Source organism: Musca autumnalis, unplaced genomic scaffold (genome assembly GCF_047663935.1).
Source record: "Musca autumnalis isolate F117 unplaced genomic scaffold, ASM4766393v1 scaffold_2, whole genome shotgun sequence".
Taxonomy (NCBI): Eukaryota; Metazoa; Arthropoda; class Insecta; order Diptera; family Muscidae; genus Musca; species Musca autumnalis.
The window spans coordinates 180,252,200-180,272,078 of record NW_027411755.1 but is presented as its reverse complement, the minus strand read 5'-3'; the positions used below and the strand labels follow the sequence as shown (position 1 = coordinate 180,272,078).

At 35.2% G+C, this 19,879-nt stretch overlaps 1 protein-coding gene across 14 annotated transcripts in view; it reads right to left on the bottom strand.

Moving 5' to 3' along the window:
- Positions 1 to 1,965: 1,965 nt before the first annotated feature.
- tim (timeless) overlaps positions 1,966 to 19,879 on the bottom strand; it is a 117,121-nt gene continuing 99,207 nt past the window's right edge. For 8 of the 14 annotated variants that reach the window (XM_073970156.1, XM_073970157.1, XM_073970161.1 and 5 more), the window contains exons 16-17: positions 11,248 to 12,015; positions 1,966 to 2,710 (exon numbers count right to left, since the gene is read on the bottom strand). In XM_073970156.1, the coding sequence (XP_073826257.1) occupies positions 2,641 to 2,710; positions 11,248 to 12,015 (838 nt within the window). In that variant the 3' untranslated portion in view covers positions 1,966 to 2,640. Of the gene's footprint in view, positions 2,711 to 7,481; positions 7,653 to 11,247; positions 12,016 to 19,879 lie in introns of those variants that run through there. The other 6 variants (XM_073970166.1, XM_073970165.1, XM_073970168.1 and 3 more) reach the window with 1 other exon arrangement.

The following is a 19,879-nucleotide window of genomic DNA, read 5'->3' as shown; positions in this document are numbered from 1 at the left end:
GTCTGGATGTTGTTATAATTTTTTTTATATATTTTTCGTAAGTATGAGCGCTATTGTTTCAAAAATATGTTTGTAAATACGTGAAATTATTTAACAAATTTGATTTTTCGCGAATCCATTGAGACTTTGCGATTATTTTTTGCATCATCGCAAAGGGTTCGAATTCAGTTAACGATAATAGGATATAAAAGCTTACTATATTAAACCGCGATTTTTTTAGATTTTTTTCTAATTATCATAATTACCACGGTCATATCTTTTGTTAGTAACGAAAACCGATTTGGAATGCTGATTTTTTTCTTAATCGATGTACCAAAAAAAGTATCAACATTTTTTTGATTTTTTTGAAATGGAAAAGACAATTTTAGAAATTTTTCCTGATATACCCACGTTAGCATAAATGTTGCGGTATAAAAACACAATTAGAGGGCAGTAGGTTATTGAAAAATATTTTTAAAAAATTGACGATTAAATGCCAGCCTGTCCTTGAAAAAAATATGTTTTAAAGATCCGCGATTAGAGTTCAGTTGGATTTTGATAAATATTCTTTAAAGATCCACGATTAGAGTTCAGTTGGTTTTTGAAAAATATTTTTAAAGATCCACGATTATAGGCAAGTTACTGCTTGAAAAATATTCTTAAAAAAATCGACGATTAGAGGTCAGTTAATAATTTAAAAATATATATGTTAAATTCACAATTAGATATCCGTTAATCTTGGATTAGAGGCCAGTAGGTTATTGAAAAATAATTTAAAAAAAACAATGATTATATGTCAGTCGGTCCTTGAAAATACAGGATAAGCGGTAAGTTAGTCCTTTAAAAATATTCTTTAAAGATCCACGATTAGAGTTCAGTTGGTTCTTGAAAAATATTTTTTAAAGATCAGCGACTGTAGTTCAGTTACTGCTTGAAAAATATTCTTTAAAAAATCGACAATTAGAGGTCAGTTATTAAAAAATCAACGATTTGATGCCAGTTGGCCCTTGCAATACATATTTTTTTAAATACAGGATAAGAGGTCAGTTTGACCATCAAAAAATATTCTTTAAAGATCTACGATTAGAATTCAGTCGGTTTTTAAAAAATATACCTTAAAGATTCACGATTACAGGCCAGTTACTGCTTAAAAAATATTTTTTAAAAATCGACGATTAGATGTCAGTTCCTGTTTGAAAAATATTCTGTAGAGATAGATTCTTGAGATTCGTCCTTGAAAAATACTCTTTCAAAAAATTCACGATTAGATTTCAGTTGGTCCTTGAATTTTTTAAATCCCCGATTATAAGTAGATTAGTTGGTCCTTGAAAAATATTAAAAAAATATATATTTATGTATATACAAAATTCTTCCGTCCTAATGGTTAATAAAACAACTTTTTTTTATACATAAATTGTACTATTTGTTATATTTTATTCTCTACATAGAATAGATATAGAGTGTGTAAATATGTAATAGAATTTGTATTCTATTTTTTTAACATTGTAAACTTAAATATGTAAATATATTTTCTATAATATTTTGTTTCTTTTTTTGTATTCATTATGAGGTGCGTTGTCTGCTTACGTACATACATGTGTAAATAATTTATTATTGACCACATAAAGCACATTGTCAAAAACGGCAAACATATAATTAATCCAATTTATTTTTTTAAATGCTAAATGCGGAAATGGAGAGCAAAAGTTATCTTTATAAAACTTTTCCTTATTTATTGACTCCAAAAACAAACTACATCCTAAACACTCAACATTGTATTACCATTGAATTATTATTACCATTATTATTACCTATTAAAAAACATTACAGAGAAAACATGTATATAATAATTTTTTTACCTGGGAGGCTAATCAAAAATAACTTTCGATATGAAAAGAAATAAGTTTAGAGTACAGAAATCTTAGCAGCGTATTCACCATTTGTAGATGACCTCACTATTAAAAGATTTTATTAAAACCAATGAAATACTTTAAAAATAGTTATTTCTAATGCAGCTTCTTTATTACATTCAATTATAATACGCCATAAATTAATTAACAAATATTTTTTTATTGAAATAATTCCAGCCTTAAAATTAAGGATATTTCGAATTTTTAGATAATCTATACCACTACCTGTAATACAATGAAAACAAATGACAAAGAGACGCAAAAAGAAAGCAAATAAAGCTGACATTTTCTACACATTTTTCATGAGTTTTTTTATATATGCTGAATGCTGTCTAGCTTAGTAACATATTTTTCATGTGTAACTTAAATTTCAGTATTTTATTATCTCGAAATATATGTTCCCGGTCTGCTTATATCATAAATATACACATAAAGATTTCATCAAAATGATATACACATAATTTAACATTAAGTTTATGTAAAAGAAATATAATAAATTTCCTTAGTTTTTTCAAAAATTTAATTTATTTATTCATCATTTCGTATATAAACCATTTCAAAAAACAAGGCCAATCGTTAACAGTTTGTGTTCTTGTTTATCAATTTTAATAGTATTATAATTTTTTTTCGTTTTTTTTTTTTTGTTTCGCATTTTCCTGCTATAGTTTTATACAATGTTAACATTAAATTACTCGTAAAAATGTATGTATGCATATTGTGTTGGGTTGTAGCAATGTGTTTCATTTGATCCTTAATGATCGTCATCTTCACCGCTAACGTACATGCGTGTTAAATCCGAAGCCACTGATGCACTGTCACTGCTGCAAAGAGAGAAAAAAGGGAGAAATTAAATAAGATTATAAGACAATAGATGTACGAAAAATGTGCTCCTTAAATCCACGATAATAGATAAGATATAGTACGGTTACACTAGAGTTTTTTGCCGGGTTAACCCACTTCATGAGGACTTATTTGACGTTTGCGCTATGGAATTGACATTTGAAACCTAAACCCACTGGGTTAATCCGGTTAGCAGTAACCGGTGTATTAGGGGTTATAAATCAGCCAGGTTTTAAAAACTATTCGGTCTTTGAAAAAAAACTCAGTCGGGCTATGAAAAAATATTCTTTAAAAATTCAGGTCAATTCTAGGTTCGGTGACCAATATTTATACTCTCATACGGACAAAATGTGCCTCATCGAAATAACGGTTTTAGACCAAATGTGTTCTTCTTTGACACGGCGGTGCCGATGATTTTCGGCAATTTACACACACACGACCCGAATGCACAGAAAGAGCGTACAAAAGAGAACAAATGTTTTGATTTGTTATTGTTTTATAGCTTGCGTGAATACAAACTTACTAACACACTGTTATAAGTTGCCAATATTTTGAATTTTCTCCGTTCTCTTTTTGGTCATGTCTGTTTTAGACCCCAAGTATGTTTGGACGAAATGTGTTTCAGACAATTTGGAGTCGATTTAGCTATGTCCGTCCGTCTGTCTGGCTGGCTGGTGCGCATTATAACTCTCGAACGGATGAGCCGATTTGTTCCAAAAATTGGCTTTCGTAATGTTGTCCATGTCCAAACTTAGTTTAAGTTTGAAGATAGGTTATATCGGTCCACTCCTTCCCGTAACTCCCCCACAAAAGTTCGAAAATGTTCGGAAAATTTGTGCGTACGATAACTCTTGAAGGGAGTAACCGATTTGGTCCATACTTTGCAAATCGTGAAATGTCTACAAGACTTAGATAAAGTTCCAATATGGACTCAATCGTTCCACTCCTTCGGGTACCTCCCACACAAAATTCAGTTTAGCGCCTGCTCTCGAATCCCTTTGATTTTTGTTGTAACAACTGGTATTCACTGCCCCCCATACGACGGTACCAGTTTCATCAGGGGCAGGTCCATACATCCTGAGAAAATAGCCTAAAAGGTACAAAAAACCCCTGTGACGCCGTGTGTAGTTCAAAAATTTTCGGACAAATTGTGAGCACTCTTGAAGGGAGTGCCCGATTTGGTCCATACTTTATATATCGTAATATATCTACCAGATATAGATCATGTCCGAATATGGACTGTATTGACTTTGCACATCGTGAAATTTCTACCAGACTTAGATGGGGTTCCAGTATGGACTCAATCCGTTCACTCTGTCGAGTACCTCCCACACAAAATTTCGGATAAATTCACTTTAATACCTGCTCTCGAATCACTTTGATTTTTGTTGAAGCAACTTGCATTCGCTGTCTCCATTACGGCGGTAAACTCTTTATCAGGGGCAAGTCCATAAGCCCAATCACGATGATAAAAGTTGTTTCAGGGGCAAGTCCATACTTCTTGAGAAAACAGCCCGTAGGGTGTAAAAACTCCCTATGGCACCCCCATGGTCTATGTCGGTCCATTCCTTTAAGTATCTTTTCCTCAAAATTTTTGAACTTTAGTCCTAATCAACATTTTTGTCGGTTCATACGACCAAAATTTTGAAACCCCCTAAATACATAAGTTTTTTTGTGAAAAAAGTGTTTTAATTTGCACAGGCTGAGGGTATATCTCTGTCGGCTCAGCTGACTGATACTTTCTTACTTGTTTTTTACCAAAAATTTTTCTCAAATGAAGCAAAATTTCTTGTATTTGATAGGGAGGACCGATATGGGCAATTTTACAAGTTAAACTAAATTTTGACAAAATATTAGAAGAACCAAAGTTTGGACCAAATTGGTTGACCAATTAAAGTGATATAGTCCTAGCATTTTAGTGACATTTTATTGGGGGAGAAGTACCGGAAGTTGTGGTCCGGTATTGCCCCATGAAACTAAGTTTGGATAAAATATGACAAGGCCAAATGTTGGACCAAATCGGTTGAAAAGTACGAGAGTTATCGTGGCATAGGTTTTTTAACACCTTTCTAGCTGTTTTCCCAAGAAATATGGACTTGTTCCTGAAATAACTTTTACCGTCGTAATGGAGGTAGCGATTAATATTAGTTTCAACAAAAATCAGAGCAGGTCTTAAAGTCAACTTATCCGAAATTCTGTGTGGGAGGTACCAGAAGGAGTAGACAAATATAGTCCATATTTAAACCTGATCTATGTCTGGTAGATATAATAGGATGTGCAGAGTATGGATTACATCGGTCACTTCCTTCAAGAGTTATCGTGCGTACATTCTTGAACTTTTGTGAGTGATGTACCTGAAGGAGTGGACCTATATGGTTTATCTTCGAACTTCAACTATGTTTGGACAAAATATTACAAAGGCCAAATTTTGGACCGAATTGGCAGATCCGCTCGAGATTTATCTTGCGCTCCAACCACTATACACAGTGTCATAGGGGTTTTTTGCACCTTTCAGGCTATTTGCTCAGGAAGTATGGACTTGCCCCTGATGAAACTTGTACCGTCGTATGGCGGACAGTGAATACAAGTTGTTACAACAAAAGTCAAAGCGATTCGAGAGCAGGTCCTAAACTGAACTTTTCGGAAATTTTGTGTGGGAGGTACCCGCAGGAGTGGACCCATTGAGACCATATTGGAACCTCATCTAAGTCTGGTACAAATTTCATAATGTGCATAAATATGCAAAGAAATACCCATAAATTATTCAACATTGGTCCAAATTGAAAAATATTTTTTTTAGTTTTAATATTTTAAATAAATTTTTATCAATGATTGTACTCTTCGATTTTCTTTCATTTTTTGTATAAAACTTCGACGAATTAAAAAAAAAATTAAGACCAACTTGGTAGTGGGATTCGAATAAATACTATTTTTCTAAATTGTTTTAAAATTTGCCAATAGATTTTTTCCTATATATACCCAGCAAAAAAGTCCTCCCAAAATCATGGGTTTCGTAAGGAAATTTTGGCAGCCGTAACTACTCTCAAACCCCCTTTCTTCCCCATTATTTTTGCAAGGGCATGTCCCACTCAGTTTCTAGTTATTTTATGACCACTAGAATAACTAGTTATTCTGTGGCCAATGGAAGTTGAAAAGTAAGGTGAAAAAAAGTATATTTTTAGAACAGTGGATGCGGAGAATTTGTTTTTAATTTCAACACACTTCTTACTTTTATTTTACTTTATTTCATTTCGCTCCCTGCCCGAGTTGAACACACGAACCCTCTGATTTCTAGCCAAACACACTACATACTGTGACACGCACACGAACATTAAGGATGGCTTAAGAACTTAAATGCGCAGTGCACATGTGCACCACGAACTGTTATTTTTAATTAACAAAAAGTTTTTGTTTTTGGCAAAAACTTGCGTGCCGACGGTGAGAGTTGAACACACAACCCTAGGATTTATAGTCGGACACACACATACTGTGCCACTGTGCCGTACTGATTACTTAGTGAGGAGTAAAATAAGTAGGTTTACCTTGTAAATTTTTTAAGAAGTAATCCATTACTTTTCAAATTACTCGTAATGCGAAAAGCAGCTTGTTTACATTACTTTGTAAAGGGTTGGATCCCAATTTTTGCTGGGTATAAATGTGAAACATTAGTTATTTTACCAAAATATAAAAAAACAAAACATTGTTCCACAACATCCCATACGGGACAAGGGAGACTTCTCTCATATCAATGAGTGCACCCCGATTCATATTTAGCTCAATGATGTGGGACCTACTGTTTATCGCCGAGTCCGAACGGCGTGTCTTAAGACACCACTTGTGGAGAAGTTTTTCAAGGCTGAAATACTCAGGAAATGTAGCCAACATTACTGAGGGGTATTTTGCCACCGTTGAAAAATGTTTGATGTTGCTTGGCCGGGGAATCGAACCCCCGACCTTCTGCGTGCAAGGCGGGCGTGCATACCATTGCACCACGGTGGCACCCGAATATAAAAACACAAAATATAAAAACACAAAAAATACAGGGCGTACTCTACGCCTAATGAAAATATGGGACAAATAGAGTACGTTAAAAAATAGAGCACGGGCACCTACAATAGAGTACTGTACCGCATAACAGAGTACGGTTCGTCACCGTAATTATAGGCCTCGAACAAATGCCTCTTTCAAAATCACACTTATAGGTTGACTTAAAAATATTCCTTAAAAATTCACAATAGGCTACTTGGGTCTTAAAAATATTATTTATACAAAAAACAGTTGAGACTTGAAAAATAATTGTCTATAATTCACGATTACACTGTGCAACAAAATTCAATTTTTTTCAAAATTATGGGAAAAGCTAAAAATATGAGACACATGTATCGGCGTTTTTAAAGTTTACGTCGGAAAGTAAGCAAAGTAGGCGGGCAAGTTCCGCCCATTTCTATTTTTTCCGAAATATTCGAGTTAAGATATCTTGGAATCCTCGCACTTTAGGTATATAGTGTCTTTGGCAACTTTACTGAGGAGGATATGGGGAATATTTCTGTTAAAATTTTTAAACCTCATGCGGTTCATCAAAAGGGTCTATTTGGTCTTTTTTTCGAAAATCGTTCATAAACTCCTTTAAAATGTGATCATATCAAATACTCTACAAAATTATTCGTCATAAAATTTTACTATAGGTCTCAGGACAAACCAAATCTGCAAGTCTTATATAAACGCCAGGAATCTCTAAAAATGAAAAACACGTTTTAGGGTTAAAGTCTGACTTTATTTGAGATTCTTCAAAACTGTCCCACAAAACATAAATTTAGAGAGATGACACCAAAGACAAAAATATTCTTCGTCAGATTTCAGTATAGGTTACCAAAGTAATGAAATGTACTTTCATCATTTCCTTGTCATTTAGATCATTTGGACCTGAAAAAAATTTTATTTAAAAATTCGCAATTATTATAGGTCAGTTGGGCATTGAAAATATTCATTAAAAATTCTGTATTCTACCTAAGTTGGAGCCTGCCAAAATTATCTCTAAAAATTCAAGATTATTGGTTAGTTGGGCGTTGAAAAATATTATATAAAATTTTAAAATCAGTAGAGCGATTCTCTAACTCATTTTTTGAGTTACCGACAAATGTCGGTAAAATTAAAACGCAAAATTATGAATGAAAAATTCAAATAAAAGTTGACAACACTGTTGCTTTTGGTAATTACCGAAATTATAAGCATTTTAATTTTACCGACAGTTGTCGGTAACTCAAAAAATGTGTTAGCGAATCGCACTACAGTATTCATTAAAATTTCACAATTATAGGTCAGTTCAGCCTTAAAAAGGTATTCATTAAAAGATCAGGATTACAGGACAGTTGAGCCTTCACAAATATTATTTAAAAATTCACAATTATTCGTTGGAAATTTATAACTATAGATCAGTTGGCCCTTGAAAAAATACTGCACAAAAATTTACAATTAAAGGTCAGAAGGACGTAACAAATAATCTCAACAGACTAGAGGTAAGTTGGACCCTAAAAAAATATTCTCAAAAATGCATATTTATATGTCAATTGGAAATTAAAAAAGTAATCTTTAAAAATCCACTATTATCCTGAAAAATTCAAATTTATAGATCAGTCGGACCTTGAAAAGTATTCTTTAAAAAATTACAATTAAAGGTCAGATGGACCTTGAATAAATATTCTTTAACAAATCAACATTATATTTCAATTGGGCTTCGAAAAATATTCTTTGAAAGTTCAGGGTTATAGGTCAGTTGGGCCTTAAAAAAATATTCTTTAAATAATCAAACTTATATAAGTTGGGCCTCGAAAAAACATTCCCTAATATAGGTCCACGTCAACTGGTCAATTGTGTACGTTTAAACTTTTTTGGAAAACCACGATTGTGGTCAGTTAGTCCTTGGAGAAAAAAACCTCTTCTAATTAGAATCACAATGACTATCTTCGATTAAATTTCAAAAAGCAATTCTCTAACAGCCCTTAAACTGAACTTAAGCGAAAATGGTTAACGTTTGTGAGTTATGTACCGGAAGGAATTGACCGATATATTCCATCTTCGAACCTGTGCAGTACGACATTAGATGGTGTCTACTATAGTTATCGTGTCTTCTCGCCATATTAGTTGGTCAGCGGTGAATTTTTTAGAGTTTTTGGACCATTGTGTCAGGAAGCATGGACTTGTTCACAATATATTTCTGTAAATAGGATCACTAGGAATTCCTTCGGTAAAAATGTCAATCCGGTCCTCGAGCAGCTCTTAAACAGCTCTTAAAATTTTGTGTTTAGTTTTCCTTTGGGCTGAAAATCTTACTCCCAGAAATTTGTCTGTGCAGCTCCACGCTTCGATATAGCCGCCATAGAAAGGTACGCCACGATTTTCGGTTTTTCAGGTTCTTCTTTGGGACCACAAAACTTTTTTGCCAGAAATGTGTTAGTATATTTGCAGGTTTTGATGTAGCCCCGTGGAACGTTACTTCCCGATTTTCAGTATTTAAAGGGTTTCAGCCTCATTATGGAACATTATGGCTGAAAATTGGAACGAAGTCTTCCGTTTGGTCACAAAACTTTTTCTCGGAAATTTGCCAGTACAGATCAACGTCCGATTTTCTGTATTTTCAAGGCTTTAGCCGCATTCTCAATATCTAAAATTTAGTATTTAGTCTCCATTTGTGGTATGAGACACTCTTGCAGAGAATTGTTGGCATAGGGCAAAGTTTTGATATAGCCCCCATATAATGGTACCACCGACCTAGACAGGGGTGAGGCCCGGGACACTATGGTTACTTTTTAGACATTTTTTTGTATAGTTTACTAACAAAACATCCCGACATGGATCTAGATGCATATCTGGCTACGTGCCTTAACGGCACCATCAGATTTTCGCTATTTTGAAGGTTTTAGCTTCATTATCACCCTGAAATGGCTGAAATTTGGTACTAAGTCTTCGCTAGGGGGTTGAAAACTTTCCCTCAGAATTTTGAGGGTATAGGTCCACGCCTTTATATAGCCCTCATAGAACGGTACCTCCCGATTTTCGGTATTTTGAAGATTATAGCCACAATAACCCATCGATATGACTGAAATTTGGTATTTAAGCTTCGTTAGGGGTATAAAAACTTCCACCTAAAATTTGCCGGTATAGGTCCACGTATTCATATAATCCCCGTGGAACGGTACCTTCCGATTTTCGGTATTTTGAAGGTTGTGGCCACAATAATCCATCGATATGACTGAAATTTGGTATTTAGTCTTCGATAGGGGGTTTCAACTTTCTCCTCTTAATGTGTCGGTATATGTCCATGCCTTCCTATAGCCCTCATAGAACGGTACATCGCAATTTCCGGTATTTTGGAGGTTGTGGCTTCAATATTCCACCGAATGGCAGAAATTTGGAATTTAGTCTTCATTTGGTACTTAGTCTTCACATTCCATATGAAATTTTTTGGTATAGGTCCATGATTTCATATAGCACCCTTCCGATTTTCGGTATTTTGAATGCTGTGGCCTCCGAAATGGCTGAAATTTGATATTCAGTCTTCGTTGGGGGTATAAAACTTCCCCCCAGAAATTTGTCGGTACAGGTCCACGCCTTAATATAGCCCCCATAGAACGGTACCTCCCGATTTAGGGTATTTTGAAGGTTATGGCCACAATAATCCATCGAAATGGCTGAAATTTGGGATTTAGTCTTCGTTGGGGGTTTTCAACTTTCTCCTCTGAATGTGTTGGTATATGTCCATGCCTTCATATAGCCCCTATAGAACGGTACCTCCCGATTTAAGGTATTTTGAAGGTTGTGGCTACAACAACCCACCGAAATGGCTGAAATTTGGTATTTAGTCTATGTTGGAAGTAAAAACCTTTCGTCAATATACATAGGTCCACGTTTCGATATAGCCTCCATTAAATGGTACCTCCCGCTTTTCGCAATTCTGAAGCTTGTGACGTCAATATCCCACCGAAATTACTGAAATTTGTTATTAAGTCTTCCATTGGGTTATAAAATATTCCAGAAGAGTATTATACATTATAGGTTCACGTTTTCCCATATCCCCCATAGAAACGTGCCTCTTGATTTTCGGTATTTTTTGGTTTAGCCATATTATCTTACCGAAATATGGTATTCAGTCTTCTTTGAGTCTAAAAACTTTCCGAAATTTGTCGGTATAGATCGAGGTTTTAATATAGCCCCGGTACCTCCCGAATTTCGGTATTTTGAAGGTTAGCCACATTGTTTTACCGAAATTGCTGAACATTTGGCATTTAGTCTTCTTCAGAAACGAAAGGAGACCAGTTATTCCATTTTACTTCAATACAACTCATGGTGGAGGGTATAACAAGTTCGGCCCGGCCGAATCATACTGCATATCGAAGCATTACTTCCTCACCCCCGTATCTTAATCAACCATTTAAGTTCTTATCCTATTTCAATTTTCCACTGTTCTAAACTTTGCAAACAACTTTGTAAATACTTTCCATTGTCCCTAGTATATACTTACTTGGTGATTTCTTGATCGTAAATAGAGGCCACCATTGCTGACAATTCGAATTCCAAGGTGCCGCTACCACTGCGAGTACAAAATCCACTGGATACCGAGTCGTTGCGCTCCAATGATTTCATTGCCGAATCATCATCATCGCTGTACGGTAGTTGCGTAAATTGTTGTTCTTGTAGCAATTGTTCCAATTGTTTATGATGTTGTTGCGGTGATTGATGCTGGCTGGGTATGTGGACAATTGGTACCGGTGTTGATGATATCAGGTCATTGGTTGTAGGTGATGTTGTTAATTCCACGGCTGCAATCGCTGCTGTCGGAGTTGTTGTTAGAGTTGAAGTAGAATTAAGGCTTATTAATGTCGTAGCAGCTAGTACGATATCTTGTTGTCTGTTGTTGCCACCAATCCTTGCCATTGTTTCAGCTGCAGCTGTGTTTGTTGTTTTAGTTGTTGTTGCTGATGATGTTGATGTTATTGTTGTGGCCAACAATTTTTTACAATCACTGTTGCTGGTGGTGTTGTTGATGATCGTTTCATGTTGTTGGCCAACAATTACATCGATGATTGATGGACATGACAGAAGTGTTGAAGCTGTTTGATGCTGTCTGCCGGCACTTGCTACTGCTGCTGCTGATGGAGGTATTGCAGCTGCCAATAATAATGATGAGGACGGTTGAGATACAGCAAGACCTCCACCACCACAGTTGGTTGTTATTTGAGTGGCTTGGACCACGTCATTAGTGCTTGACATCCAGATATCCGATTCAATGCTAAAATGAAATAAAAAACGGAAGTTTTTTGAATTAGAACTATACTTTAGAAATTTAATATTTGTAAAACGACGACAAGATGCACTGTTGTAGATTTGTTGCTGAGATCTATTTGTCCTGTTTACAGCGATATTATGATTTGCGTGCTTCCTGCTGTAATGGCCAAAAAGCTCTAATTTTGTTAGAGTGTTTTAGGACACTAGGACACATTGAAAAAAAAATCAGTTCGATATATAATCTAGAAGTATTTTTGTCACACCTTACCATGTAAGTGCCACCACTGTGCAATGGCTTTAATGCCAAATTTTAAAATTCCAGAGCTATACCTTTAACCAATAGCAAATTTAGTGCCATTTAGTACTTTCCGCACACAAAAGTACTAATTTGCGACCACTCCCCCAGTCTACAGTTCTGTCCTTTTTACACAATAGCAAAGGTACCAAATTACGTTACTTTTCGTACCATTCTAGTACGAATTTCCAAAAACTCAGCCTTATCTGACATCTTCGAACCAAAGGTAACCCTTATACGTTATATCCAGTTTTTAGTTTCAGCCATTTCGTCTTGGCGTTCATAAATCAATCAGTCAGTCTGTTAGTAAGTCAGCCAATCACTTTACTCTTTTATTAATACAGATTATTTTTTTTTAAGATTTTCACTTCGATATCTCATTCAATCGTCCTCACGATTATCGTCGATTATCAATTCTATTTATCATTGTGTAATAACAATTAATTGCAACAAGTAATCTAACAAATGTTATTGCCTATTATCTGGCAGCAGAATAATAAACGTTTGCCTTGTTAGAGATTCGTTTTGTTCATTGGCGGGATAATGCTGCTGCTGTGCACCACAATTACAACAAATTATTAAAACATTTAATACCACCAAATTATTTTGTTAACTTTATTTGCCTCAATCTAATCGAACGAACATGGTGGTCGTCGTACCGTCTGGCGTATTATATTAAAAGATTAATGGTGTTAACTTTCGATACTGAGGTGGCATGTGGCACCTGCAATTGCAGATCATATCAAATGAATGAGATTTGGTTTCCTTTTGTCAGTAGTGGTGGTTGGTTGTAATTTAATTAAGTGGAATATAATTTTAATAATTCAACACCATTTAATTTGTGGTTGATTTTTTTGATAGACCAAAAAAATAATAAAAACAAGTAAAAAAGTAGCAGTCGGCTTTGCTGACAGAGATATACCCTCAGCCTGTATAAATTGAAACAATTTTTTTCCCAAAAAACGTATGTATTTAGGGGGTTTTAAAATTTTTGGGCGTTTGAACCAAAAAAAAAAAGTTGATTAGGATTAAAGATCAAACGTTTTGAGGAGGAGATATTAAAAGGATCTACATTGACCATTACGGAAGTGGATCTCCAACCAGTACGTATGCCATAGGGGGTTTTTACACCCTTCGGACTGTTCGCTTAAGTAGTATGGACTTGCCCCTGAAAAAAATTTTACGATCATAATTAAGGCAGCAAATGCAAGTTGCTTCAACAAAAGTCAAAGTGATTCGATAACTGGTCTTAAAGTGAACTTATCCGAAATTTTGTGTGAGAGGTACCGGATGGAGTGGACCGATTGAGTCCATATTGAAACCTTATCTAAGTCTGCTACACACTTTACGATGGGCAAAGTATGGACCAAATCGGTTACTCCCTTCAAGAATTATCGTGCGCACAAGTTTTCCGAACATTTTCGCCATTTTGTGGGGGAGGTACCGGAAGGAGTGGACAGATATAGCCCATCTTCGAAATTAAACTAAGTTTGGGCAAAATATTACGAAAGCCAAAATTTGAACCGAATTGGTGCATCCGTTCGACAGTTATCGTGCGCTCCAGCCAGCCAGACAGACATACAGACGGACGGACATTGCTCAATCGACTCCAAATTGTCTGAAACACATTTCGTCCAAACATACTTGGGGTCTAAAACCATTATTTCGATGAGGCACATTTTACCCGTATGAAAGTGTATATACCCGCGTAAGCATAAATGCTGAGGGTATAAAAATATCAGTTGGCTTTGCCGACAGATCCACGGCCAGATCGAATGCATTAGGCGTATTTTTAGTATTTTGTGACCTTTTTTGGATATTTGAACTTGCCAAAAAACTTGTGGATTAGGATTAAAGTTCAAAAATATTGCAGAGGAAGTACTTTAAGGAATGGACCGACATAGTCCATTATGGAGGTGGATCTTATATTGGAAGTCAAATCTTTTCGATAGGTATCGCGCCCTCTAGTTATTTCAGTGGGTCATCGTATAACTTTCGGAGCAGTATGCCAGGAAGCATGGACTTGTTCACCGAAAATATAATATCGCTTTAAACACGACCACAACGAATATTTCGAAAGGATCTTCGAACAGACCTTAAGCTGCACTTAGACATAAATGTTGAAATTTTGTGGGGGAGGTAACCTAAGGTAACTCCATTTTAGAAGTTAAACTAAATTTGGACAAAATATTAGGTGATCAAAAGTTTGGATCAAATTTGTTCACGTATATCGTGCATACAATTTAAGTGTCTTTTTTTAATATTCGGGGGAAGTACCCGAAGTTGTGGACCGGAACCAAAATTATGACAAAAAAATATGACAAAGCCCAAATTTTGGACCAAATCAGTTGATTTATATCTGGTAGATATATTAGTATGTGTAAAGTATGGACCAAATCGGTCACTCCGTTCAAGAGTTATCGTGCGAACATTTTTTTTCGAACCATTTTGAACTTTTATAGGGGATTTACCTGAAGGAGTGGACCGATATGGCTTATCTTCGAACATAAAGTCTTTTTGGACAAAATATTATGAAGGCCATATCATGGAGCAAATCGGTTCATCAAACCAATACGCACGGTGTCATAGGGTTTTTTTGCACCTTTTTAGGCTGTTTTCTCAGGAAGTATGGACTTGCCCCTAATGAAACTTGTACCGTCGTATGGGCGAATACAAGTTGCTACAACAAAATCAAAGTGATTCGAGAGCTGATCCTAAACTAAACTTTTCCGAAACTTTGTGTGGGAGGTATACGAAGTAGTGGATCGTTTGAGCCATAATAGAACCTCATCTAAATCTAATAGAAATTTCACGATGTGCAAAGTATGGACCAAATCGGTTTCTCCCTTCAAGAGTTATCGTGAACCGATATAACCCATCTTCGAACTTAAGCTAAGTTTGGACAAAATATTACGAAAGCCAAATTTTGGGACCAAATCGTTTATTCGTTCGTGCGCACCAGCCAGACAGACAGACGGACGGACATTGTGAAATCGACCCCAAATTGTCTGAAACCGATTTCGTCCAAACATACTTGGGGTCTAAAACCATTTTTTGGCCGAGCTGGCTGTAATTTAACATTTAAGGTTCCCAGTGGTCACAAAACATATCCACCAACAATCGTTAACATAGGTCCATGTCTCGGTATAGCCCCCATATAACGGTACCTCCCGATTTTCGTATATTGAGGATTTTAGCTATATATTTTGACTGAACCACCAAAAACCGATAACATAAATCCATGTTTTGGTATAGTCCCCATATAATGGTTCCCCCGGTTTTCGACATTTTGAGGATTTAAGCTACCTTTGTAGATAGAAGTACCTGCAATATGACTTTTGAGGATCCCAATTGTCACAAAACTACTCTACCGAAAATTTACAATATTGGTTCAGGTTTCGGTATAGCCCACATACTATAACGATACCTTCAGATTTTCGGTATTTTGAGAGTTTCAGCAACGTTTTTTGACCGAATTAACTGTAATTTTATGTTTAAGGTTCCCAGAGGTCACAAAATATCTCTACCAAAATTTGACAACATAGGTCCATGTTTTAGAATAGCCCCCATATAACGGTGCATCCCGATTTTCAATATTTTGAGTGTTTTAGCTACCTTTTTAGACAGAACTACCTGTAATTTGACGTTTGAGGTCACAGAATATCTCCACCAAAAATTGCCAACATAGGTCCATGGTATAGCCTCCATATAATGGTACCTCCCGATTCTCGGTACTTTGGGGGTTATACCAAATTTTTTGACCAATCTACGTGTAATTTGCCGTTTAAGGTTCCTAGATATCAAAAAATATCTCTACAAAAAATTATCAACTATGGGTCCATGTCTCGTTACAGCCCCCAAATAATGGTACCTCCCGATTTTCGTTGTTTTTGGGGCTTTTAGCTAAAAATTTTAACCGAACTAGCTGTAATTTGCCATTTAAGGTTCTCAGTGGTCACAAAACGTATCCACCAATAATCTTCAACATAGGTCCAAGTTTTGGTACTTCCCTTATGTAACGGTACCTGCCTATTATTGCAGTCCGAAGGTCTGGGGTTCGATTCCCAGGCCAGGCACATACAATTTTCAACGGTGGCAAAATACCGCTCAGTAATGTTGGCGACATTTTCTGAGTTTTCGTGTCGTGTAAAACTTCTCTACAAGTAGTGTCGTAAGACACGCCGTTCGGACTCGGCGATAAACAGTAGGTCCCATATCATTGAGCTTAACATTAATCGGGGTACATGGCGGAGGGTATAAAAAGTTCCCGGCCCTACCGAACTTAAAGATGTTTTTTATGTGTTTTTTTTTTTTAAATGAATAATGTGTACATATAATCGTTTTTTATACCCTACACCACTATGTGTATTATAAGTTTGTTTTGGTGAAAATTCATGTAACACCGCGAAATATTCGTCGGAGACCCCCAATGTGGTATACCAATCTTCATATCTCGGCGAGATAAAGCGATTTTGAGATGTGTGTCCGTCCGTCCGTCCGTCCGTCCGTGTGTCCGTCTGTCCATTATAAATTGTAATCAAACTCCAGGCCGCAATTATGGACCGATCGTCACGAAATTTGGTATGGAGATCGGTTTCACATCACAATAGATCGCTATTTAAATTGGTGATGATAGTGAAATATTAAGCGGGTGAAATGGACCAAAAACATAATTTTTGTCCGATTTTGTAGCTGCTCTGTAGGTCGCAATAATAGTCCGATCGCCTCGAAATTTTAAAGTAGGTAAGAGAATATGACGAAGAAGAAGCTTGCAATTTGAGATGGCGATCAGATAATATTTAGATGGTAAAATGGACCACAACTTTTGTGTGGAAATTGTGAAAAATTTTAATATACAGCTTATATCTTTATTCCTGGAAGAGACATTCCAGGCAAGTAAGCTATACTTAAAAGAGGAACGCTTGATCTTTCTATTTATATCAATTGTGTTGGTGTACATGGTAAGATAACAGAGTTACAGCCTCATATATCCAATTGTTTGTTTGTTGTGTAATAATAAACACGCTAGATGTCGCAATTATAAATCAATCGTCACGAAATTTTACACGAGGTAAGACTTTAGGTCGAAGGAGATTCCTACAATTTTGGATGATGATCTGATATTATTTAGCGGGTGAAATGGACCATTACTTTTTTTATGAAAAATATAAACATTTTATATTTGGTCCATATTTTGATTCCTGGAGGCCATATACCCCCAAAGTAGCCAACATATGAAAACAGAACGACTGGCCTTTCCCACTGATACAAATTGCAATAATGAGTTTGGTAGATAACGGAGCTACTATGTAATATAAAATGGGTTTTCTGTGGAGAACCACATTTTCTACCATGCTATAAATTGTCTCTATCATGTCAGAGAAATTCCCAGTTTGGCATTGTTGCAAATTACGTGGGGCCCAAGTGTATTAATTGTCCAATTGGATTTTTTAAACATATCGCACCTGTTCAACAAAGGGGTAGTAACTAAAAATTTTAAATTTTTAATTTGAAATTGATTAACCCTACCCACTGTAAAAAACTAACATTACTTTGTTTACTTTTTCGTCAAAAAATACCGGTATTTCACTTTTCATGTCTTCAGAGTAACTAGTTATGTATCAAGAGCTTTTGTCTTTACTGAAAAATATAACATTTTGAGTTACTACCTTTTTGTTGAACATGTGCGATATATTGCAGCATTGGGTCGCTTCGCCACCTTTTTCTCAAAATGAACTCGGTGTCGCTACCGTTAATTTTTTTAAACATTAATTTTGGTGAATCCTTATGGGATGTTTGTGGAACAATTATTATACATATTACTATTTAAGCTTGATGTGATAAGATGGCAAAATCCACAAACTTATTTCTTACAATAAGTTTATTTGTTCCATAAAGGGATTTTGATTTGCTGAAAGCTAATTCCCAGGGGTAGTGGTGTAGGGTATCAAATGGTCGGCCCCGTCCGACTATAGCCTTTGCTTACTTGTTTTTTTATTATTTTCCATTAAGTTCAATATGTATCTAAAATATGTTCAAGAATAATATGAATAAGATTAATAGCTTTTTAGCTACATACCCAACTTTATTAAAGTAAAGATATACAAACATAAATATGATTATCACATTTCAAAGATGTAAAAAAAAAATTAAGTCATTCATAAATTTGAGTATCGAAAAAACATCACCATATGTTATTGCAATTTAAATGTTTCTACTATCAAATATTGGACGAGCCCAACATTTTTGAGTTTTTTTTTTTTTTTTTTTTTTTTTTTTTGCTAAAAACATTAAAAAAATATCACAAAAACATGAGTCAGTAAATGAAATGTTATATCGACGTCTCCAAACAATAGTATGCTAAGTCGACTTAGCACGTTTTCAAGTTCTTTACATTTTTATACTTAACGTCCTTTAACTTAAGTTCTGTCAAATTTTGGTTATGATCGGACAATCCGAACAGAAGATATAAACAAATATTTAGTAAGCATAGTACTGAAGGTCAAAGAAATTTCCAAACTTTTCGAGCTTGTCCTGCAAAACTCGCTTTTCAGAATTAGCAAACTATTATTTGGAGGTGTCGAGCGTTCTTTAACTTAAATTCTGTCTAATTTTGGTAATGATCGGTCAATCCGAACAGAAGTTATAAACAAATATTGACTTAGCATAGTACTGAAGTTCAAAAAATTTTCCAATTTTGATAGCGTCTCCTGCAAAACTCACTTTTTAGACTTAGCATACTATTATTTGGAGGTGTCGATATGTAAATAAACACGTATGTTATTGCATTATTCAAAAACATACATTCCAGCTCTTGTTTCGGATGACATTCATGAAAAGATGGACATGATGATATCAAATATAATGTCCGACATATTAATTCCAGTGGTATTTTATTTTTTATGATATCGCCTTTCAGCGTACATAATATATTAGCAGGGTGTTTTACCCATAAACTATCTAAATAAATAAACGCTACGTCATTTCCAACACTTTTTTGGTTTTCATCTTCCTATTTGGAGGGTAACATGAAACTAATTAAATTTTGCCATTTCATGGCAATGCAATTAACACACAGATTTTTATTTAGTAATGCAAACGTAATATTATTAGTGATCATTTCGCTTGGTTTATTTGATAAGTATGATCCCGCAGACAATCTTAAAATTGCACGAATTTGAATTCGAATTATTATTGTGAAACAGGTCATTGTTCTGATAATTTTATACTTCATGCAATAAATACACTAGAATCAATAATAATACCCTGAATAGCCTATGCTGTAAAACAACTCTCACAAGAGTGAGAGAGGTTTGATACTTGTAGAATAAATATTCCTAAAAATCTACGACTATTTGGTCTGATGGCCGTTGAAAAAAGTATTCTTAAAAATCCACGCCTGTTTGGTCTAATAGCGGATAAAAAAATATTCTTAAAAATCCACGACTATTTGGTCTGATGGCCTGTTTGGTCTAATAGCGGATAAAAAAATATTCTTAAAAATCCACGCCTATTTGGTCTGATGGCCTTTGAAAAAATATTCTTAAAAATCCACGCGTATTTGGTCTGATGG